Here is a 25,723-nt window from a genome sequence, read left to right on the forward strand (position 1 = left end):
CTGATATGGGCAACAATTTGGAGATTGAGAATGAGGAGGAGAAGAGGGTGCAGGAACTAGTGTAGAAGGTGGGTGAAACCCTGATAGAACTAGGGCCCACGCTCTTTAGTGTTGGCAGCATGTGTGCCATCCCAGAGTCCGACTCAGTCCCAGACTTCACAAGGTTCACCCAGTGTGTTTTCAGGGAAACATAGCTTTCCTCACCACAAGCACTTGTCCATGTGTCAGTTGTTTAGTGGATTTTGCCAGTAACTACATTGGTCAGAGAATGGGTGATGTTATATGACATCTGCTGGGGCAAGGCAGGGACAGCACACTGGGAAAAATAATGGAGGCTGGGGTCAAGTACTGAGGGGCTGCACCCCCATGAGGTTGTGCAAAGCCTCAGTGTCCACAAGCCTAAACAGTAGAGTTGAGCGCGGTTCGCGGTTCGAGGTTCTCCAGTTCGAGGCTCGAGTGATTTTGGGGGCTGTTCTAGATCGAACTAGAACTCAAGCTTTTTGCAAAAGCTCGATAGTTCTAGATACGTTTGAGAACGGTTCTAGCAGCAAAAAAACCAGCTAATTCATAGCTGGCTTTCCGCTGTAATAGTGTAAGTCACTCTGTGACTCACACTATTATGACATTTCAGTGTATAGTGTGCGGGAACAGTGCATTCAGATCACTGCTGTTTGGATAATTTTCCTTGTCTTCCTTCCCTAAGCGCGCGTGTGTAGTGGGGAGGGCCAGCATGTCAGCCAATCCCAGACACACACACAGCTAAGTGGACTTTTAGCCAGAGAAGCAACGGCATGTGTGATAGGATGTCCATGTCACATGTCCCTGCATTATAAAAACGGACATTTTCCTCCAGCACGCCATTATCTGCCTTCTGCGTCCTTGGTGTCAGACATCACTGGCGCAGCTCTGGCCTGAGTCCTATCGCCGATACTGCTGTATGCGCTCCATACACAGCGCTGGACAGCTTAGGGATAGCACTTTCTATCAGTCCATTTAAGGGCTCATACCGGCAGGGTCAGAGCCATAGGTGACAGGTCCTGAAAACAGAGACAGCGTCTGTGTAGCTAAGGTCAGGGATTTCCTTGCTGCATTTCCCCATTAGGAAGGATAGAAAGGCAGGCTTCCATTCCTCTACCCAGAGACCCACAACCCTGCCACTGTACCCTCCTGTCCTTTGCACACTCCAACTTATTGTTACTAAGCCATTATACTAGCAAACACTGATTGAACTTAGTGGCATCCTTAACGTGGCTGTTGGACTGCTGTATTGCCCCAGTAGTGCACAGATATTTGCAGCACGTCTGCCTGCATTGTACACACCAACTCATTGTAGCTAAGCCATTATACTAGCAAACACTGAGTGAACTTAGTGGCATCCTAAACGTGGCTATTGGACTTTTGTATAGTCCCACTAGTGCAAAAATATTTGCAGCACCTCTACCTGCATTGCACACTCAAACTCATTGTAGCTAAGCCATTATACTAGCAAATACTGAGTGAACTTAGTGGCATCCTTAACGTGGCTATTGGACTGCTGTATTGCCCCAGTAGTGCACAGATATTTGCAGCACCTCTACCTGCATTGCACACTCAAACTCATTGTAGCTAAGCCATTATACTAGCAAACACTGAGTGAACCTAGTGTCATCCTAAACGTGGCTATTGGACTTGTGTATAGTCCCACTAGTGCAAAGATATTTGCAGCACCTCTACCTGCATTGCACACTCAAACTCATTGTAGCTAAGCCATTATATTAGCAAACACTGAGTGAACTTAGTGGCATCCTTAACGTGGCTATTGGACTGCTGTATTGCCCCAGTAGTGCACAGATATGTGCAGCACCTCTACCTGCATTGCACACTCAAACTCATTGTAGCTAAGCCATTATACTAGCAAACACTGAGTGAACCTAGTGTCATCCTAAACGTGGCTATTGGACTTGTGTATAGTCCCACTAGTGCAAAGATATTTGCAGCACCTCTACCTGCATTGCACACTCAAACTCATTGTAGCTAAGCCATTATACTAGCAAACACTGAGTGAACCTAGTGGCATCCTAAACGTGGCTATTGGACTTTTGTATAGTCCCACTAGTGCAAAGATATTTGCAGCACCTCTACCTGCATTGCACACTCAAACTCATTGTAGCTAAGCCATTATACTAGCAAACACTGAGTGAACTTAGTGGCATCCTTAACGTGGCTATTGGACTGCTGTATTGCCCCAGTAGTGCACAGATATTTGCAGCACCTCTACCTGCATTGCACACTCAAACTCATTGTAGCTAAGCCATTATACTAGCAAACACTGAGTGAACCTAGTGTCATCCTAAACGTGGCTATTGGACTTGTGTATAGTCCCACTAGTGCAAAGATATTTGCAGCACCTCTACCTGCATTGCACACTCAAACTCATTGTAGCTAAGCCATTATACTAGCAAACACTGAGTGAACTTAGTGGCATCCTTAACGTGGCTATTGGACTGCTGTATTGCCCCAGTAGTGCACAGATATTTGCAGCACTTCTACCTGCATTGCACACTCAAACTCATTGTAGCTAAGCCATTATACTAGCAAACACTGAGTGAACCTAGTGTCATCCTAAACGTGGCTATTGGACTTGTGTATAGTCCCACTAGTGCAAAGATATTTGCAGCACCTCTACCTGCATTGCACACTCCAACTCATTGTAGCTAAGCCATTATACTAGCAAACACTGAGTGAACCTAGTGTCATCCTAAACGTGGCTATTGGACTTCTGTATATTCCCACTAGTGCAAAGATATTTGCAGCACCTCTACCTGCATTGCACACTCAAACTCATTGTAGCTAAGCCATTATACTAGCAAACACTGAGTGAACTTAGTGACATCCTTAACGTGGCAGTTGGACTGCTGTATTGCCCCAGTAGTGCACAGATATTTGCAGCACCTCTACCTGCATTGCACACTCAAACTCATTGTAGCTAAGCCATTATACTAGCAAACACTGAGTGAACCTAGTGTCATCCTAAACGTGGCTATTGGACTTGTGTATAGTCCCACTAGTGCAAAGATATTTGCAGCACCTCTACCTGCATTGCACACTCCAACTCATTGTAGCTAAGCCATTATACTAGCAAACACTGAGTGAACCTAGTGTCATCCTAAACGTGGCTATTGGACTTCTGTATATTGCCACTAGTGCAAAGATATTTGCAGCACCTCTACCTGCATTGCACACTCAAACTCATTGTAGCTAAGCCATTATACTAGCAAACACTGAGTGAACCTAGTGTCATCCTAAATGTGGCTATTGGACTTTTGTATAGTCCCACTAGTGCAAAGATATTTGCAGCACCTCTACCAGCATTGCACACTCAAACTCATTGTAGCTAAGCCATTATACTAGCAAACACTGCTGCCAGTTTAAGGGCCGTAGTTGCATTGTCAGTGATAATTATTGTTGTTTATTCTGCTGTTAATAAAGATAGACCACCGCTGCAATCTACACCACCTCTCAATTTTTACTACCACATTTTAAGTGCACCATCTTGTCGCAATCAAAATGAGTGGCAAAATGACAGATGCTGGTGGAAAGGGTAAGAGGCGTGTTGGAAAAGGAAAAAAAGGGTTTGTCCGTGGGGAAGGTGGCAAAGCTCCATTAACATCTGCTGAAGAAGATCTGCTGAAGACAATCTACCAGCAAAAGTAAGATGTCTACTACTTACTGTGGACAATCCGATGTGCTCCCTTTTTTACGGACACGGACGACTGGAACAAAGGTAGATGATGGCCAAAAAAGGAAAATGCTGAATGGATCTCAAGTGGTCCAACAAGTGCCCTCTCCGCCACCTCAACTACCGCATCCAAAAAACACCAGTCCTCTGAGTTGTCATCCCAATCAAACTTGCTTTCTCCCAGCTCTGAAGTCTCCATCCGCCCTGCACAGTATGGTGGAACTGAGATGGCTGAGTCTGCAGAGATGTTCAGTCACACTATAGCCTGGGAATCAGAGGTCTGCTCCCAAACTACAGTGAGTACAGACCAGGAAATGGTCTGCAGTGATGCCCAGAACCTTTGTGACTCTGATTCAGTCCGTGAGGACCAAGTTTCTGAGCATAATGTTGACCCTTTTTCACCAACTGTAACACCTGTTGTTATAGACAATGAGGAACATACTGATGACGATGAGACGCAGATACCAGATTGGGATGACAACTTAAATATTCGGTCAGGGCAAGAAGAGGCTCGGTCTGAGGGTGAGGGGAGTGCAAACACAACACTTGATGAGGAAGTTCTAGATCCCACCTACTGTCAACCCACAGTCAGGCACTCAAGGAGGTCAACAGAGGTGGTGGAGGAGGATGCAACTGATGACGAAGTTACCTTGCGCCTTCCTGGACAGAGTCGGAGTACTGGTAGCACGTCTACAACTGCATCCTCAGCCACCACTCTGCCTCTGAGCACTAGTCGGGGTGGATCAACAGGTCGCATGCCCTCTAAGCCTTGCCTAGCCTGGTCCTTTTTTGACATAGCAAAAGATCGCCCAAATTATGTGATCTGTAAAATTTGTCATGGTTCTCTTAGTAGAGGTCAAAACCTCAGCAGTTTGACAACTTCTTCCATGAATCGTCACATGAATAAATATCATATGTCCCGGTGGGAAGCTCACCGTGCTGCAATGCGGCCTAGCGGAGCGAACCATTCACCGCCTGCGGGTAGTGGGACTGTGGGGACAGCTGTCACACCTGGTTTTCCACGCACAACTTCCACCACTATAACCGCAACAGGCAGTTTGCTTGTTAGGTCATCAGTTGGTTTGGAAGGGGAAACAAGTGCGTGTGTACAGCTCTCTCAGACATCGATAGCACCAACGTTGGAAGAAGGCGACATCATGTCTCCGCCTGCACTTTCCTCATAAAGCTGCATTTTTCCAGGGACACCCTACTCAACACCGTCTACACACAGCAGCCAGATCTCTGTCCCTCAGATGTGGACAAATAAAAGGCCATTTCCTGCGACCCATGACAAAGCTAAGAGGTTGACTTTATCCCTCTGTAAGCTCTTGGCTACCGAAATGATGCCTTTCCGCCTGGTGGACACACAGGATTTTAGAGACCTTATGTCTGTCGCTGTGCCCCAGTACCAGATGCCCAGTCGCCACTACTTCTCTAAGAAAGGTGTGCCCGCGCTACACCAGCATGTCGCACACAACATCACCGCTTCCTTGAGAAACTCTGTGTGTGAACGGGTGCATTTCACCACCGATACTTGGACCAGTAAGCATGGACAGGGACGTTACATGTCGCTGACTGGGCACTGGGTAACTATGGTGATAGATGGTGAAGGGTCTGCTGCACAAGTCTTGCCGTCCCCACGACTTGTGTGTCAATCCTCTGTCTGTCCAAGTTCTGCCACTGCTTCTGCCTCCTCCACCTCATCTGTGTCCTCCACTGCCACCCCAAGCCTGCCTGGTCAGGCCACCAGCGTTCTCACTGCGCAGAAGGAATCACGCACCCCTCATTACTATGCTGGCAGCAGAGCGCAACGGCATCAGGTGGTCTTTAGCTTGACATGTCTTGGGAATAAGAGTCACACAGCTGAGGAGTTGTGGTCAGCTCTGCGGTCCGAGTTTAATAAATGGTTGTCTCCACTCAACCTGCAGCCTGGTAAGGCCGTGTGCGACAATGCTGCAAACCTGGGTGCGGCCCTTCGCCTGGGCAAGGTGACACACGTACCTTGTATGGCTCACGTGTTGAACCTTGTTGTCCAGCAATTCTTAACACACTATCCCGGCCTAGATGGCCTTCTGACCAGGGCACGAAAACTGTCTGCTCACTTCCGCCGTTCAAGCGCCGTAGCTGAGCGACTTGCATCGCTCCAGAAGTCTTTCGGCCTGCCGGTTCATCGCCTCAAATGCGATGTGCCGACACGCTGGAATTCGACTCTCCACATGTTACAGCGACTGTGGCAGCACCGTCCAGCCCTGGTGTAATACGTCATGATGTATAGCCTGGGCCAAGGAGATGCAGAGGTGGGGCAGATCACCCTGATAGAGTGGTCTCACATCAAGGACCTATGCACCCTTCTGCAGAGTTTCGACATGGCGACGAATATGTTTAGCGCTGACAATGCCATTATCAGCATGACAATTCCAGTCATTTACATGCTGGAGCACACGCTAAACACTATTCGGAGTCAGGGGGTGGGACAACAGGAAGAGGAGGAACTACAGGAGGATTCATATGCGCAAGACACAACAACATCACCAAGGTCCAGACGTTCATCATCACCAAGGCGGCAGGCATGGGACCATGGGGGACAGGGATCAACAAGGGCGCATGGTAGCAGGCGAGATGTTGAGGAAGGTGCAGGAGAACATGAAGAAATGGAGGACGAACTGTCCATGGACATGGAAGACTCAGCGGATGAGAGAGACCTTGGTCAAATTTCAGTTGAAAGAGGTTGGGGGGAGATGTCAGAGGAAGAAAGAACGGTTAGCACCTCTATGCCACAAACACAGCGTGGACTTGGTCCGTATGGCCGCGCAAGACACATGACCCTCGTATTGTCAAAATTAGAAGTGATGATGACTACTGGCTTGCCACACTATTAGATCCCCGGTACAAGTCCAAATTTTGTGACATAATTCCAGCCATAGAAAGGGACGCACGTATGCAGGAGTATCAGCAGAAGCTGTTACTTGATCTTAGCTCGGCTTTTCCACCAAACAACCGTGCAGGTGCAGGGAGTGAATCTCCCAGTTGTAAATTGACAAACATGGGACGGTCTCGTCATCTTCAACAGTCTACCCGTACCAGTAGCACCGTATCTGGTGCTGGTAACAGCAATTTTATGGAATCTTTTCATAATTTTTTTTAGACCGTCCTTTGCAAGGCCACCAGAGACAACAAGTCTGACACATAGTCAATGGCTGGAGAGGATGATACAGGAGTATCTCCAAATGAACATCGATGCCATGACTTTGCAAATGGAGCCTTGCTCATTTTGGGCTTCAAATCTTGAAAAATGGCCAGAGCGCTCAACTTACGCCTTGGAGATTTTGTCGTGTCCAGCTGCCAGCGTTGTCTCTGAACGTGTCTTCAGTGCTGTTGGGTGTGTGCTGACAGATAAGCGCACGCGTCTGTCCAGTGACAATGTGGACAGACTGACGTTCATCAAAATGAACAAGTCATGGATCCACAAGGAATTTACTACCCCTGTGTCATCCTGGGGAGAGTAAATGCTTGTGGATTTGGAATGTGCTTGATGCAAATCAAAACATCCTGTTTGCAACTAGGGCACAAGTGCTGCCACTGATGGGGTGTCTGTGTGGCCCAATTTTTGGAAAAAGGGAAACTCCGCTTGGAGTAACCCTTGCTTACATTGTTTTTAAAAAAGATCGAAGATGAACAGAGCTGGGATCAGCAAAGACTTTGCTACCTACCCTGGTGTCATCCTGGGGACGGTTAACAATGGCGTATTTTTGAATGTGCTTGATGCAAATCTAGCTGTGAAGTGTACAACTAGAGCACAAGTGCTGCCACTGAATGGGTGGGTGTGTGTGAGGCACAATTTTTGGAAAAAAGGGAGACTCCGCTTGGAGTAACCCTTGATTGCTGTGTTTTTTAAAAGGAGCCAAGATGAACAGAGCTGGGATCAGGAAAGACTTTGCTACCTACCCCGGTGTCATCCTGGGGACGGTTAAAAATGGCGTATTTTTGAATGTGCTTGATGCAAATCTAGCTGTGAAGTGTACAACTGGGGCACAACTGCTGCCACTGAAGGGGTGGGTGTGTGTGTGGTCCAATTTTTGGAAAAAAAGGGAGACTCCGCTTGGAGTAACCCTTGATTGCTGTTTTTTTTTTAAAAAGAGCCAAGATGAACAAGTCATGGTTCAGCAAAGACTTTATCTACCTACCCCGGCATCATGCTGGGGACGGGTAATTATGGCGTATTTTTGAATGTGCTTGATGCAAATCTAGCTGTGAAGTGTACAACTGGGGCACAACTGCTGCCACTGAAGGGGTGGGTGTGTGTGTGGCCCAATTTTTGGAAAAAAAGGGAGACTCCGCTTGGAGTAACCATTGATTGCTGTTTTTTTTAAAAGGAGCCAAGATGAACAAGTCATGGTTCAGCAAAGACTTAATCTACCTACCCCGGTGTCATGCTGGGGACAGTTAACAATGGCGTATTTTTTAATGTGCTTGATGCAAATCTAGCTGTGAAGTGTACAACTAGGGCACAAGTGCTGCCACTGAATGGGTGGGTGTGTGTGGGGCACAATTTTTGGAAAAAAGGGAGACTCCGCTTGGAGTAACCCTTGATTGCTGTGTTTTTTTTAAAAGGAGCCAAGATGAACAGAGCTGGGATCAGGAAAGACTTTGCTACCTACCCCGGTGTCATCCTGGGGACGGTTAACAATGGCGTATTTTTGAATGTGCTTGATGCAAATCTAGCTGTGAAGTGCACAACTAGGGCACAAGTGCTGCCACTGAATGGGTGGGTGTGTGTGGGGCACAATTTTTGGAAAAAAAGGGAGACTCCACTTGGAGTAACCCTTGATTGCTGTTTTTTTTTAAAAGGAGCCAAGATGAACAAGTCATGGTTCAGCAAAGACTTTATCTACCTACCCCGGCGTCATGCTGGGGACGGTTAATTATGGCGTATTTTTGAATGTGCTTGATGCAAATCTAGCTGTGAAGTGTACAACTGGGGCACAACTGCTGCCACTGAAGGGGTGGGTGTGTGTGTGGCCCAAATTTTGGAAAAAAAGGGAGACTCCGCTTGGAGTAACCCTTGATCGCTGTTTTTTTTTAAAAGGAGCCAAGATGAACAAGTCATGGTTCAGCAAAGACTTTATCTACCTACCCCGGTGTCATGCTGGGGACGGTTAATTATGGCGTATTTTTGAATGTGCTTGATGCAAATCTAGCTGTGAAGTGTACAACTGGGGCACAACTGCTGCCACTGAATGGGTGGGTGTGTGTGGGGCCCAATTTTTGGAAAAAAGGGAGACTCCGCTTGGAGTCACCTTGCGGTGTTTTACATGATTTTCGAAGGGCGTGCCATGCCTATATCTGTGTGTCCTCCTCTTTTTCCTTGTCCAGCTCTTTTATTTTCGCATGAGTATATGTCCTTGTCACTTTCCCATGTCTTTGTGTTGTGTTGTGAGTTGTTTGTCACCTTTTGGACACCTTTGAGGGTGTTTTCTAGTTGTTTTTCTGTGTTTGTGAATGCCTGCCATTGTTTCCTATGCGGTTCGAGTTCGGTTCGTCGAACGTTCGACGAACCAAACTCGAACGGGACCTCCGTTCGGCGAACCGACCTCGAGCCGAACCGGGACTGGTTCGCTCATCTCTACTAAACAGCAACATTTCCAGGACAATCAGTCTGGAATTGTGCCTGTTTAGTGTTTGGGCCTTTAGGTGGGTCGGTGGCTGGGTATTTCCTCTTGCGATCCAAGGCCAGGGGCACAAAGGCTGAGAATGGCATGGGGACAGAGAACTGGACGTGGTTGCTGATTGTTCTTGTAAATGTGCAATGACAGGTGCAGGGCGGGGGGCATCCATGCCTATGTTCTGGACAGGAGACTGGCAAGTATGTAGCATCGAGGAAGAGACAGTGATGTCACCCGCAGACACTGATTATGGACCCATAGATTTGGCCCACCTAGTTGGATGCTTTCATGATATGTGCCTGAGCATACTGATGGTTGTCTGGCTGGTTGTGGTCAGGTCCCTGCTTATGTTGGAAAGGCACAGGTTTCAAATGACCATTCTTTTATTGTCTGCACTTTATTTTAAAAAGCACCAGACTGGGGAACAACTAACCTTTCTCCTGGTAATTTTCCACTTGTTGGTGCTATTGGAGAACAGTTTCCCACCTTCTCCCTATTGCCACATCTCTGCCTCTTCTTGACGTTTGCACTGCTGTGGATCCCACCCTCTCAGCTCTGTTGTCCTCACTCTGCCTGGCACGTTCCCAGGTTGGGTAGGCAAGTGTGTCTCATCATCATCTACAGCTTGAGACACTAATTTCCATTCTCCAATGTCTCCTTTTAAGCATCACTACACACAATCTCCTCTTGAAACATGCAAGGCAAGAGGCCAGAATCAAATGGAAATGTAAAAAGCTCCTAAGAGTGTCCAAACGAGGGATCACTTGTCTCTTGGGACTCTCTACAGTGAAGGGAAGGAGAATCAGAGTGAGGATTATTTGGTCCAGACTTTTGGCTAGTGAGACTGGACCATGCGGGAGACATTGTGATGCTGAGAAACTTACTTGAAGCATTATCTGCCATCCAACTGACCAGTTTTGTTTTTTAGTTGCAGCAATAGTATAAATATAGAAGGACTGTTTTGCCATAAACCCTGCCTATATGCCTGCTCTAATACCAAACTATCCCTCCTCCAACAACAATTCCTACAGTGACTGCAGGTAACAGTGGTATTATTACAAGAAAGGACAGTATTTAGCTTTGAAAAGAACTTTTGGTTTTGGGCTTCAACAGCAGTATAAGTATAGAAGGACTGTTTTGCTATAAACCTGCCTATGTGACTGCTCTAAGCTCTCCCTCCTAGACCTACTCTCCCTGAACTGAAGTATGTTGAGCATCGCACACCCAGGTCTTATAGAAGACCTGATTATGCGATACGGCCAGCCAATCACAGTAATGCCAGCAGCCAATATAGCTATGGTATTGCCGTGTGTGGCAGGCAATTCCCACATGTTAATTGGCTGTCAAAACATTCAGGGCAGGCAATCTAGCATGGTGCTAGAGCACTGGCAATACTTAAGTAACGACCGAGTATCGAGCATGCCCGTGCATTACTAATTTCTTTATATAACATTGGGATTGCTTTCTCATGATAACACTACAAACAAAACTGTGAGGCTTAACTGCCATAAATATTCAATGAGCAGAGGGAAGAAAGCTTCTTCCTTTCATCTCTGTAAACAGGTTATTTCCCCTGCTGACATTAGCCTATAAGGTTGTTTTTTATCTTATACATATATGTGATTCATAACAAGCAACTTGTAAGAGTTGCATTGAAAAAAAACATTTTTAAGGGTATGCACATCATTAATGTGGTATATTTATAGTTTATAACATAACATTGTGACATATGGGGGGGTCTATCCTGATCCAAAGAGCATGACGCATCTATTAGGGATAAGCAGGTTACCATACAAAGCACCCAACCATATCTACCTAAAATAAAGACTAGAACCACGACTTTATTGCAGGAATGGCCACAGTTTTATTTAAACCGTATATATGTATACCAAAACTCGTGGCTCAACATGCCACTCAATTGTTACTTAAACCTTATACATATATACCCGTATAACCATACACCCCGATAGATCCGTCCAAGAGGCCAACCATCCTTCATAACCCCCCGGCCGTAACCTCCAAACCGGCCCAGAGGACCACCTCGGCCGTAACCACCCGGCCCAAAGGTGAGGGGTAACAACGTTCCATCGTTAATTACCCCTTCCCAGAACCTGCGGGACCTCCGCCCACAAGTTCCCATCCAATCCGAAGCCACTCCCCTTGAGCGACTTCGTACCAACCAACCAACTGTCGGTACTCCCAACCTCTCAGACGGACCTATCACCCCGCCACAGACCGGCCAAGTGACCCCTTACTTGGCCCGGGCCCCCCACACCCCTAGTGCTTGCTCCAGGCCATCCCTCAAACCCAACATCCATAAATCCAGACCCACATCGGTCAAGTGAACCCCATCTCTCCTTAGATACTGCTCCGTGGACTCCTCCAATTCTCTATGCCGCACCACCAACCCACCATTCCTCGCCACAAACCTACCAATCGCCCGGTTCAGCTTGCTCCGAGCCCTATTAATCCGGTCCACCGACCTACCAAAACGCCACTGCGTCCGAGCTATAATGTCTGACCAAACGATAACTATGCCCGGGAACGCCCTCCACAAATGTAACAGGTCCAGCTTTATGTCCCTTTTTAATTCCCTTGCCGACCTTACTCCCAGATCGTTCCCACCCACGTGCAAAATTAACACATCAGGGTCACGATCCATACGGCTATAATAAGCCACCTCTGGGCGCACTCTACCCCAGGTCATGCCCCGAATTCCGAGCCACTTTACTCGGGCTTCCGACACCGACACTCCAAGCTGCCGACCGTCACGACGCACATCCGCTCACAACGCTCCCCAATACACATAGGAGTGCCCGAGGATCCACACAAGGCATGGACCTACAAATACAAAAACCACGAATAAAAACAGCAACAGAACAAGAAAATCACAACAAACCAGCATCAACACAAACCAGGAATCCCCCACCCCTGACCATCACCTGACTAAGTGAGGCCTAATGTACAAGCGAAACCTGGAAGACTCCCACCTCCCTATCTGCCGGATACAATCCTCACTCAAACCCCACCTGGCGGCCTCCGTCGCCGCCCCAATCCGGAAGGAGTGAGACCCGTACTCACGTGGCTCCTCCCCCACCCTTACCAAAGCCATCTTCAGCACCGCATTGAATTGGTACCGCAACAAAGCCAATCCATCCGCATGTCTAAGAAAAACGCCAGGGAAACCGCCGCGCACCTTTAAAAACTCTGACACTTGTACCACCGGGCACAACTGGTGCCCCGGTAAAGCAAACAACACTACTAAGCGCCCCCGGCCCCTCTGATCCGTCTTCGAAAAGCGAAGGCGACATTCCACTCTATCCTCCCCCAGCATAACATCCTCCAACAGCAACCCACCCATCGCTTGCTTGGTCGGGCTGACCAATTCACCAATGCGAAAGGCCCCAAAAAACGCCAATACAAAAGCTACCGAAAACAACACCCGCTCATAAGGAGACGAACACAATTCCCCCAAACACCCCACTAACCGACCCAACAATGGCAATGACACCGGCCGCCTAATGTCACGCGACTGGGCCCCTTTTCGAAAACCCTTCATTGCCTGCCGCACCAGAAAATCCTTAGTCGCGTCCCGAACCCCTTGCATCTGAAACAAGAAGGCCAATGCCGCCAATTTGCAACCAATCACAGAAACGGACCGACCTGCCGAAAAATCCCCACTAATGAACACCAGGACCCCCAACACTCGGCCCTTGTAACCCGACTCCATAAAATCCCCTCTTTCCAACTCCGCCCATTCCTTCCACACCGCCTGATATCGGCACCAAGTAGCCTCAGACACCGATCTCCTAATCCCCTCAAATGCTACACCGATGCCAGGTCCCACAGCCATTCCGGACAAGGTTCTCCATCCGCGTCCGCTCCCGGCACCAGCTTCCTGAACCTGCAAAACTGAAATCGTGATAGCGCGTCAGCCACCTCATTTCGAATCCCTGGCACGTGCCGGGCCACCACACAAATGTTCAACTCCAAACACCTCAACACCAAGTGCCTCAAATACCCCACAACCGGCGGGGATTTTGCCGACAGCGCATTGATGGAATGCACCACCGCCATGTTGTCACAATGCATGCAAACCCTTCTTCCGGAAAAAACAGGGCCCCATAACTCCACTGCTACAATGATGGGAAACAATTCCAGCAGAGCCAAATTCCTCACCAGACCTGCTTCCACCCAAAGCCGTGGCCACTTTCCAACACACCAGTGCGTCTGAAAAATTGCCCCAAAACCGGTCGCTCCAGCCGCATCCGTGTACAACTCCAACTGACTATTGGACAAAGCCTCGCTCATCCAAAGGGTCCGACCGTTGTACCGGTCCAAGAACCTCTCCCAAACCAACAAATCCCCTTTCATCACTTTGGTCACTCTGACAAAGTGATTTGGAGCTTTCACCCCCGCGTTTGCACTTGCCAGCCTCCTATTAAAGATCCGCCCCATTGGCATAATGCGACAAGCGAAATTCAATTTTCCAAGCACTGACTGCAAATCCCGCAACCGCACCTTCTTGGCCTGATACAAAACCCGCACCGACGCCTTCAAATCCAGAAGCTTCCCCTCCGGCAATCGGCATTCCATTGCCAGTGTATCAATTTCGATCCCTAAGAAACATAGGGCCGTCGCCGGCCCTTCTGTTTTTTCCTTTGCCAACGGGATACCTAGGCTCCGCGCGATCCGCTCTAACGTGAACAACAACAAGGAGCAGACCGAAGAGCCCGCCGGACCCACGCAAAAGAAGTCATCCAGATAGTGAATCACTGAATGGACTCCTGCCACCTCTTTGACTACCCATTCCACAAAAGTACTAAATGCCTCAAAATGAGCACACGAAATGGAACAGCCCATCGGCAGGCAACGATCCACATAGTATTCACCATCCCACATACACCCTAAGAGATGAAGGCTCTCTGGATGCACCGGGAGTAAACGAAAAGCTGCTTCCACATCCGCCTTTGCCATCAGGGCCCCCCGCCCGGCAACCCTTACCAGCTCCAAAGCCTTATCAAAAGATACATAAGAAACTGCCGACAACTCTGGCGATATCCCATCATTCACCGACAATCCCGCCGGATAAGATAAATGATGAATGAGCCGAAATTTGTTCGGCTCCTTCTTAGGCACCACCCCAAGGGGGGAAATCCTTAAATTGGAGAATGGCGGGTCCTGGAATGGACCCGCCATCCTCCCCATTTCCACCTCCTTTTGCAGCTTTTCCTTCACCACCGCCGGATGTTCTTTTGCGGACCTCAAATTCCCCGGGCGAAACACCGGCGCCTCAGATTCAAACGGAATCCGAAAACCTTCCGTAAAACCACTTGCCAACAACTCCGCCGCCCTAACATCCGGATACCTATTTAAATAGGGAAGCATCGCCTCTACTCTCACTGGCGTCCTCCCTTTTTCCAGACCCCTCCCCCGCCTTTCCTTTTCCTTTTTTGAAGCACCTGGCCAAGGAGTGGGACCCTCCACATCCGGAACCCTCGTGTTTAAACCGACACGAGGCCCCAAACTTACACTGTCCCTCGTTATACTGCCAACAAGCCCCCTTTTTCTGTCCAGCCGAGGACCCGCCGCTCGCACCCGGGCTCCCGGCACCCCCTCGAAAGGGCTGAGCCGGAGCCGTCATTAACCGCATCCACAAAGAAATATCCTTGTGGCCCCACTGGACACCCTGCCGCAGAGCCTTCCGTTGCCGGAACTGCTCATCATATCTTAGCCACCCTAAACCGCCATACACTCTATACGCCTCCCCTATCGCGTCCATATAACCAAATAGGGCGGAACAATGCTCCGGCTCCTTTTCCCCGATCACGCTGGCTAAGATCGCAAAGGCCTGTAGCCAGTTAGTGAACGTCCTCGGGATCAATCTATACCTTCGTTTTTCCTCATCCTCTTTCTCCTTTTTTGTATCACTGGGTTTCACCTTATCCAAATTAAACTTCTCCAAGGGAAGCAAGGAAAAAATTTCCACATACTCCCCCTTCCAAATCTTTTCCCTCACCTCCTTCTTCAAGTGAACCCCTAACTGCCCTTCAAAACACACGTAAATTTCACTCCGTGCCCTATCATCCAACCGCACAACCTCATCCTCCTTTTCTTTTTCCTTTTCCGCCTCCTTGCTCGCACCCACGTCAGCCGCCCCACTGGCCGCCGCTCCCGCACCTACCGCCGAGGCAGGGTCCCGCACCGTCACCCCGCTCACCGCCGCCTCAGTCTGCACCACCTCCGTGGGGCCCACCCACGCCCCCACCGGAGCCCCCGGCCCAGTCCGACTAACCCGCTCCGCCGACAACCCCTGCAACGCTCCCAAAAGTTGCCCCCAAAACTCCGGGCCCGGGAAACCAGCCTGACCGACCCCACTCGCCCCCTGTGCCACACTTCCCGCGACGGAACCCCCGCCCCCACTACACACAGCATTAAACATGTCAGTCGTCTGCTCACCAGGCTGCCGTGGAACCTCCGGCACAGCCGTACCACGATCTTCCTGCTGCCGCTCTGCCCGACCTGCCGCTGCCATTGCTCCATCGTCACTGCCGGAATCTGACGTGCTGCCGAAGTCTTCAGGGGGGACCAGTGAGGGGACAGCCTGCACCTGGCGGCCGTCAACCCCCACGGTCACCGCACCCTGCTCCTCCGGGCGCCTCCTGCTCGACCTTTTTCGTTTCTCACGCCGTGGCGCCCTGCCGCCGTCGTTCCTCGCTGTCTGCATGGGCACCTGCTGCGCTGCTGTTGTTGCCGCCGTCCTCAGTGGGCTCCCTCCCTGCCGACTGCAGGAAGGCCGTGCTGCATCTGACCGTCGCTGGGAACCCCCCCCAGCCCGATCCTTGCTGGCGGGGACCGTGACTGTGGACCTCATCTGTGCCTCCGGGCCACCGTACCCCTCCTCCACGCTCCTAACGTCGCCGCTCCCCTCATCACCCATCCTCCGACCTGTCGCTCTCCCCTGCCGTCTGCAGGGAGTCTCCATCCGTGCTATACCCCGACGAGCGCCACCCCCAGCCGGCACTTCACTGGGGGCTGCTGTGATCGCTGCTCCGGTCCTGGACTGTGCTGGCCGCGGACCGGAAGTGGGCCCCGCCGAGGCTCCGCCCACCCCCGACCCGCGGGATCTCCGTCGAGGATTCCTCCCGGCGGCCGGCAGCTCCCCCTGGTAAGATGGAGGGCTCCGCTGTCCCGGAGGGTCCCCGTAGGGGCTCCTAGATCTCTCTCTCCCCCTCCCACTGGGGGAGTAGCGCTCCGGCGGTCGCGCCCGCCGAGCACGTAGCAGCGGTCCGGGCGCAGGAGTAGCAGGCTGTACCGCTCCAGCTCCACAGACCGCCACCAGCTGCTGCCGCAGAGCGTCCACGCCGAGGACCTCGGAGGCCCCCCGCACCATCTCCAACAGCGCATTAAGGTCAGTCATAGCAGCGGCAGCACAACGTCCTGGGGCCACAACTTTTCAGCGACGAAAGGGGAGGTAATCAGTCCACCCCCCTCTCTTATACCCCCCACAACCCCCACCCCTTCCCTGCTCCCCTCCAATCCCCCTACAGCTTCCTTCCACCAATCCAATAGTCCTAACTATCCCCTATCCCAGTTCAACCAATTAACCCCCTCCTAACCTTGCACCCTCACGATGGTCATGGGGTCCATTCACCCCTATGGGGCTCACTGCCCTTCTAAAGCATGGAGGACCGTAGACAGTACACCAGGATTTGAGTGCATTATGGCAGCTGAAATAAATAGGTGTCCGTTACCAGAAAAATTTAGTAGATTTTTAGTCTTCAAGAAGTGATAGCATACAGCCCCCTCCTATAGAGACCAGGGAGTTGCATACATAATCTTATCTATGTGTATAGTTTATAGTGTTGCTATCCTACCTTATCTGGTCCTCAAGCAATACAATAAAGTTGTTGTTAACTTACCCAACCTCTAATATTTATGAGATGATGCTCCTCATGCTGTGCATATATGTACAGAAAAGTCAATAGACGACAGGAAATTTGTGAATTGTGTACAGGCTCAAGTACACAGTGTAAAAACTGCAATATTTCAAGATGTCTCTTTTATTGCTAAAAAATATTCCCTTTTAATTCTAAGTGACTTCCGATTGCCAAATACTCAATTTCTTTCTATCTATCTATCTTTCTATCTATCTATCTATCTATCTATCTATCTAAGTGTATACTTTATAAGAGTTTATTTTTTCAGTTGTGGAGTGGTCTAATATTCACCATAGAAATATGTTTGTACTTTGTTTTCTTCTAGACTGCCCTGATTGATGACAAATCGGCAGATACATTTAAATCCAGTGTAACTACTCCAATGAATGTTTTAGGGATTATACAGATCGTATTTCTCTGCCTTGGGGGTGTTATATTTCTTGCTTGCTCCATAACACTTTGTGTCAAAAGCTGTAGAGGAAAGTGAGTATAAAATTATATTACTTTCTTACTAAACTGTTTGGGTTGTAATTATGACTATGAACACACATTGATCCAGGAGATGTAACCAGCTGTCCCTATGTAGTCACGAGCGATAATATGTTAGATAACATTAGCCTTTATTGCCTTTATTAAAGTAACACTTCAGTGTTGTTTTTTTATTGCACCCCTGGAGTGGAGCTTTTAATCTAAGTCCCCTGGACCCTGTCATGTACTGTACTTACTCACCTTCAGGCAGCTTCACTAAAGGCCCAGTCACACACAACGACTTACCAGCGATCCCGAAAACGATGCGACCTGATAGGGATCGCAGGTAAGTCGCTGAGAGGTCGCAGGTGAGATGTCACACAGTCAGATCTTACCAGCGATGCAGGAACAATACAGGTCGCAGTAGCGACCTGTATAACGATCTCCGCAGTCACTGTGACCCTGTCTCACAGTGTCAAACACAGCGATGCGTCCTACCCAGCAGGACATCGCCTGTGAAGAAAATGGCCTCGGCCATTCTGCAATGACTAGAGATCTCACAGCAGGAGCCTGATCGCTGGTAGGTGTCACACATAACAAGATCGCTAACGGGATCGCTACTGCGTCACAGAAACCGTGACTCAGCTGTGATCTCGCTAGCGATCTCGTTATGTGTGACGGTACCTTTACTTTCGCCTTTGCTTCAGCTGGTTCGGGCAATTTGTGATCTGCCAGCACACTCCAGTGTTTCATGGAGCGCGCCGAAAGTCATAAATCAATAAATCTCTGAGAGCCTTGTTCTGACCTCATTCTAGCTCTCATAGAGATGCATTGGGAGCTTGTGATGTAACTTCTGACGCCTGGCCAATCAGAAGTTACAGTCACAAGATGGCACTGCGGAACAGAGTGGCATTGGTAAAAGGTGAATACACTGGAAGGTGAATATATGACAGGGGTCTTAAATGTAAAACCTCTACACTGCTGAAAGTGGTGCTTTAAAAGAAAGACATTTGTTCTGTTTTTTTTCTATTGTCAAAATTGCCAAACATCCACCAATTAGCAGTCATTTAATAGCCTGTTTACACAGAGACTACACAAAACAATGCACACTGAACAATCTGTTATAAATTGTACAGTGAACATAGGTTGACATTATTCTCGGCACCACGAGACCTGTTACACAGAATAATGTGCTGCCAAAAAAGTAAGTTTAAACTTCTTATAACCCAAGGATTGAGTGTTTTGCTCATCTATTGGATGCTCAGCAGCCTGTTTACACTGCAATATTATTGTGAATGAGCATTATTAGGAATGCTAAATAAACTTAGACAAATATCTATTTATTACCACTGTTTTTACTTCTACATGTTTATGATGAAAGGTGGAAACATTCTGGTGGTTTGACGAGTCAGAATTCCAGATTATACTACTTGAACTTAGTAATACGGTAGATATAGTATCTTTGAGACTAAGGGGTGCTTCACACACAGCGAGCTCACTGCCGAGATCGCTGCTGAGTCACGGTTTTTGTGACGCAGCAGTGACCTCATTAGCGATCTCGCTGTGTGTGACAATGAGCAGCGATCTGGCCCCTGCTGCGAGATCGCTGCTCGTTACACACAGCCCTGGTTCGTTTTCTTCAAAGGCGCTCTCCCACTGTGACAAACAGATCGCTGTGTGTGACAGCGAGAGAGCGACAAATGAAGCGAGCAGAGAGCAGGAGCCGGCATCTGGCAGCTGAGGTAAGCTTGTAACCAAGATAAACGTCGGGTAACCAAGGTGGTTACCCGATATTTACCTTAGTTACCAGCCTCTGCAGCTCTCACGCTGCCTGTGCTGCCGGCTCCGGCTCTCTGCACACGTAGCTGCTGTACACATCGGGTTAATTAACCCGATGTGTACAGCAGCTAGGAGAGCAAGGAGCCAGCGCTAAGCAGTGTGCGCGGCTCCCTGCTCTCTGCACATGTAGCTGCATTACACATCGGGTTAATTAACCCGATGTGTACTGTAGCTAGGAGAGCAAGGAGCCAGCGCTCAGTGTGCGCGGCTCCCTGCTTCCTGCACACACAGCTAAGCGGTGTGCGCTGGTAACTAATGTAAACATCGGGTAACCATACCCGATGTTTACCTTAGTTACCAGTCTCCGCAGCTTCCAGACGGCGGCTCCGTGCAAGCGCAGCGTCGCTTGCACGTCGCTGCTGGCTGGGGGCTGTTCACTGGTCGCTGGTGAGATCTGCCTGTTTGACAGCTCACCAGCGACCATGTAGCGATGCAGCAGCGATCCTGACCAGGTCAGATCGCTGGTCGGATCGCTGCTGCATCGCTAAGTGTGAAGGTACCCTTACTACGTCACTGAAGATACCGACAGCTCCTTCCTTACTGCTAAGCACACTACAATATCTCTTTGTATGCAATAAGAATAAAGATATGTTCACTCGGGATAGAATCGGTGTCAGGAAAATTTTCACAACAACTTAGAAACTGAAGAGAAATCAGCAACAGCAAATTCATAGCAATTTGTGGGGATAGTGCGAACTAAAAAAATAAACACGTACAGTATATGTTTACCTTTGATGCCTCTTTTTCTGGTCTTTCGCTAGCTCTTTCCGACAGTGCCATGTATTAGTGATATGTTATCTTGATTGGACAATCCCTTTAAGCTTTTAAGACTAATTGCTGTTTTTTTTCTTTTTAGGAAGGTGTAAACAAGTAGCATAAATGCTGGTATGGCACAAACTTGAGACAAAATTCACAGAATATAAATGTTAGTGGAAGAAATGAAAAAAAAGAAGAAATAAGCTACTCCATCATAACATTTATACAGCAATACCAACATATCAAAAAGACAATATATCATTCCAACTGTACACATGTCAACATATGTTCATAGCCAAAATGTATATTTATATATGGTCTAATGAATAAAGTGGACATGTATGATAACTGTGTAATATATTGCAATGTATTGTTTTGTAGCTGTTCTATAAACATAGCTATGACCAGTACGCAATTATATTTGCACATTATGTTTGAACTGTCTCTTTTATATCTAATATGGCTGTATGTTAACATGAAATTTTACAATATAGAGTAAAGTGTAATGCATTTATATACTGTATAACAGACACTGAGATATACTTTGTTCATGTCATGTAAAATAATACATTCTTTAATTTATATTTATCCAACTCGAGTGATTGTGTAAATTTATCAACATATCTTTTAACAAATATATTACAAATAGAGATGGGAGAGCACTAAAATGCTCGGGTGCTCGGTCCTTGAGTGCAGCATATCAGATGCTCTGAAACTGCTCAACTCGAGTAACAAGTGCGTCGCTCAGGGTTATGGGGTACTCGGTCCCGGGTAGTGTATAACTGGGGAATGTCACTTGGGTGGCCGTTGCCCAGGTCCGTGCCCTGGGTGCTTTTTAAAAGGGGTTATATTTACAGGGGATAATAAAAGAAAGTTTATCACGTAATGTCACTTGCGGTTTGCGGCTATGTGGATAGAGCCGCCGCTGCACAGTTTTCACTACTGGGGCTGGTGTTAGTGGCAGCCTGGATGGTAGACCCTCCGCAAGCAGGGCCAGGCCCCAGAGGATAGGTGATGTAGATGGGTGTTGAAAGAAGGTAGGCCACACAAGGGGTTGCAGTGTAACTGGTTCCTTTACTCACAGTAAGCTGGAAACTGGTCATCCGAGGCCGGCTGGTCTCAACCGCAGGTCCCCTTAGTCATAGTGCCAGTTTAGTGACCTGGTGGCTTCTTTCCCTGTGGTGGGTTGGTGAGTCCCTGTGGCTTGGGGTCCCCTCCTGGTAGTCTCTTAACGGTAATCCGTATGATGGTAGTGTGAACCCTGTGGGGTCAGAGTCTCTGGTCCTATTCCCCGTTTCTCCCATTGCTACTGAGTCCCGAACTTCAAAGTCAGTGAGATCCTTGATGGTCCCCTCACTGTGCAGATTTTATCAGGTCTGCCTGGAGCGCTTGCCTGACCTAGGATTCTGTACCCCGTTAGTGCTTGGTTCCATGACTACACCACTGTACACCACCGGCAACCAACCGCCTGGGCCCTCAGGTCACTGTTACACTGTTGACAGTCTTTCCTCACTCTCCATCGCTGACTCACTCACTCACTCACTCACTGTCTGACTGTCCATTGTCTGCCCCTCCCACCTGGTCATCTAGTGGACTGGATTGGCTCCACCTCTAGGCGGCCATTCATTGGTCCCACCCTAGCATGGTACCAGTCTATGGGGAATTTGGGGAAAACAGGGATTCTCTGGAATGTTTGGTTGTTACCGGCACTGGTCTTCTGGATTCCTGGGGGTAGGCCCTGCATCCTGGTGGGGATACAGTACCTTGTAGCTCCCTGATCGCTACAGGGGTGCTACACAAGTATAATGAAAGTCAATGTTTGGGCAGCTCGTCTCTCCGTCCGCACACAGCCAAACATATAGAGAGCATTTCCAGAAGTAGGGAGGGCGTGGATTTTTTCTTTTGACACACTGTTTCTGCAAACGTTTCTTTAACCTCAGTGTGAGCCATTCAGAGATTGCAAATGGTTCTCTATGGAGTGTCTGCACAGATCATGCAATTAAGCAAGCCTATGCATTGTAGTAATCGTTCCAAGGACGAAACATCCATGCACCAGCGATACTCAGCCGAGCTATACAGGTACCCCAAGCACCCCGATGCTCAATTGAGTAACAAGCAGTGCCGAGGATGCTCGCTCATCACTAATTATAAACATTCTTTTCAAAAACAGCTTATATCACTCACTACGGTACAGTCTACAGAATGAATATTCATTTTTATTGTTCTCATTATTTTAGGAGATTTAACTATATATATATATATATATATATATATATATATAAAGCTGAATGTGTGTGTGCATGTGTGTGTATGTGTGTGTGTATGTCCGGGATTGGCATCCGCACCGTCGCAGCTGCAGCCACAAAATTTTGCACACTCACACTTCTGGACCCCGAGAGCGTCATAGGCTATGTTTTGAGGGGAAATTTTAACCCCGCTCTTTACAGTTATTCACCAAAAATCCTGCCTCCATTAAAGCGAATAGAGCTGGGAGCCACAGTGCAGCCAGAACTTCAGAAGAATGCGCAGCCACGTCCTTATATGGAATGTTGACGTGTCACAATGCAGCCAGGCAAAGAGACAGACACAGACAGGGAAAGAGGCAGACACAGACAGGGTAAGAGACAGACACAAAGAGACAGACAGACACAGACAAAGAGGCAGACTGACAGGGAAAGAGACAGACAGGGAAAGAGAGGGAAAGAGAGAGACAGGTTAAGAGACAGACACAGACAGGTAAAGAGACAGACACAGACAAAGAGACAGACAGACACAGGGAAACAGACAGACAGGGAAAGAGAGGGAAAGAGACAGACAGAGAAAGAGACAGACAGGGAAAGTGACAGAGATAGATACAGACAAGGAAAGCAATAGATAGACAGACAGACAGGGAAAGAGATTGAGACAGATGGAGAAAGAGACAGAGACAGTCAGAGACAGACAGGGAAAGAGACAGACAGACAAAGATAGAGAGAGAGACAGAGAGATATATACAGAGGGGGAGACAGACAGAGAATGGTAGAGAAACAGAGAGACAGTTACTATCCCGGGCGTTAATACATTCTATTTTGTTAACAACAGTTATTAACCCGGGCGAAGCAGGGTTCATCAGGAAACCGGCAGTGCGGTGAAACGCGCGTCGAGGTTGGAGCGGGTGCAATCTGCGGTACTGCATAGGACACATACTTTTTACTGATTGCCACAGGTATTTGGGCTGATTTGAAGGGCTAATATATAAGTGGAGGCAGGGATATAGGCACGTTTAGTACTTGTTCAATATTTAACACTACATGAACCATGGTGTCTTTCTGCCAGTTTATATGGTGGTAAAATTAAGTACCTATACCTCTATATATCATTAGAGCAATGTTATTTAGTACCATATTTATTTAAATCATGCCCTGCTTGGTCCATCCCTGTGGACACAAGATAAACATGTATGTCCATCTATAATTAATACTAGTCGTTTTACACGGGTAGATGCAGTTACTGCAAACATTGCACCACTCCTTATAGTGCGGCTTGACATCCCTCCCTATATTCCAAAACTGTTATCCTATGTATAATGAAATTTTTATGTATTTTTTGCACGAGCACTTTATATAAATAAAAATCTACTGTTTCAATATCATAATCTATGATTCCTGAGTCCTTTATAGGTTATTACTGGGCATGTTATCCTGTTCGTGACGCCAAAAGTAGTGCCCCAAGGGGCAGGTTGCATCTAACCTACTCGTCGCCAGGCCATTGACTGTCATGGTCACGGGCGGCCTAGCCCAGCTCCGTTGCCCCGAGGCATACAGGAAGTTGGCAGGAGAAGGATGATGGGGGTAGTTGTGAGGTGTTTTTCGTGACGCCACCTATGTTATGCGGCCAGGGAATAGGCCGCCGCTGCTATCGCTGTCCTCTGGGGCAGATGGTAGTAGCAGCCAGGGATGGTATCGCTCTGCACAGGTAGAGCAGGCCCCGGGGAGGATGTTGAGTGGAGTAGTAATGGCGGTGGGGAGCGGCAGTATGGGTAATAAAAAGTCAGAGTCTATAGCTGCGGTTCCAGGTTGTTTACTCACTTTTGTACGATGCCGCTCACCCAGATAATACCGGTCACTTGCTACGATGGGTTCCATCGAACCTGAATCTCTTTAGAGATCAGCCCGGTTTAGTGTTTGGTGGGTTTCTCCTTGTAACGCCTATCTGTGGATCCCCTGGCTTGAAGCTATGAGGGGACCCTGGGTTTCACGAGATGTACTCTTGTCCCTATATGCAGGTTTCCAGTTCCGATGTGGGGTCCGGCTTGAAGCGAGGCCCCGAATCCTTTATGGCACTGTGCTGTCGGGGGCTGTGTGGTCAAGCAGGCTTGAAACTGTCCCCGTCCAGGCAGATTCTGGAAAACCAATGTGAAGTATCATCTTCTCTAGGGTCCTGCCGCCCTATGTGGTGTCGGTTCCGTGGGGAGCAGAGATCTCTCTCCCAGCGGCAAACGTGGTGAACTTCTCCTTCTTCCCACCGGAGAACCTGTGAGGCACATCTGCTCCGCTGCTCTCCTGCTGGAGAACTCCCTAACTGTTGTGTTGGCTCCTGACTCCCCCTGCTGGCTGCACCTCCCCCTTCCAGATCCCAGACTAGTGGGACTGGGGTCCCTGTTGAGGGTATCCTATAAATGCTTCCTCTGTCAGAGACCCCTTGATTACCCAACCCTAGCCCAGTTCCCAGTGGGAACAGGGCAACCTGGTTTGTATTGAGTGTGTAATGTGGGAGGTAAGAAACCCACTCCTGCACATGTGCCCCTGTAGGCCTGTCCGAGCCTGGATTCTTCTTTGGAGCTCATTTACAATTTCAAATACCATTGTAGATTCTTAGAGTAGCATCTTATTTATGCTGAAGAGTAGAATAAGCGCATTGTTGCTCCAAACCTAGGATCAAATTCAACAGGAAAGCAAAAAAACCCTCCTTCTTACTAAATCTAATTATGTTTTGATTAACTTTGGAGAAAAGTGGGGCGTGCAATATTCGGCCCCGTTCTTTCAGTGCAGCAAACTCACTCCAGAGGTTCATTGAGGATCTCTGAATAATCCAATGTTATCCTAAATGACTGATGATGATTAGAGATGAGCGATGTTCGATGTTTGAGGTTCGCCAATTTCTTGTTCGAGTGATTTTGGGGGGTGTACGAGTCATTCGACAAACTCGAACGATTTGCTAAACGTTCGGCAGTTCGAGTTACGTTCGAGAACGGTTCGATCACCAAAAGCGTGGCTTTTTACAGCTACGTGTGCAGGGAGCCATCGCTGTCAGCCTGCGGTAAGCTGGTAACCAGGGTAAATATTGGATATCCAAGCAAA

General features: G+C 48.4%; 1 protein-coding gene across 1 annotated transcript in view; it reads left to right on the top strand.

Annotated features, from left to right (window-relative positions):
* Positions 1 to 20,972, top strand: part of CD36 (CD36 molecule (CD36 blood group)) — a 58,470-nt gene extending 37,498 nt beyond the window's left edge. Inside the window, exons 12-13 of the mRNA XM_075345215.1 lie at positions 17,647 to 17,804; positions 20,485 to 20,972. Coding sequence (XP_075201330.1) covers positions 17,647 to 17,804; positions 20,485 to 20,494 — 168 coding nt within the window. The 3' untranslated portion in view covers positions 20,495 to 20,972. The remainder of the gene's footprint in view (positions 1 to 17,646; positions 17,805 to 20,484) is intronic.
* The last annotated feature ends 4,751 nt before the right edge of the window (positions 20,973 to 25,723 follow it).

The sequence above is a fragment of the Anomaloglossus baeobatrachus genome, chromosome 4, assembly GCF_048569485.1.
Source record: "Anomaloglossus baeobatrachus isolate aAnoBae1 chromosome 4, aAnoBae1.hap1, whole genome shotgun sequence".
Lineage (NCBI taxonomy): Eukaryota > Metazoa > Chordata > Amphibia > Anura > Aromobatidae > Anomaloglossus > Anomaloglossus baeobatrachus.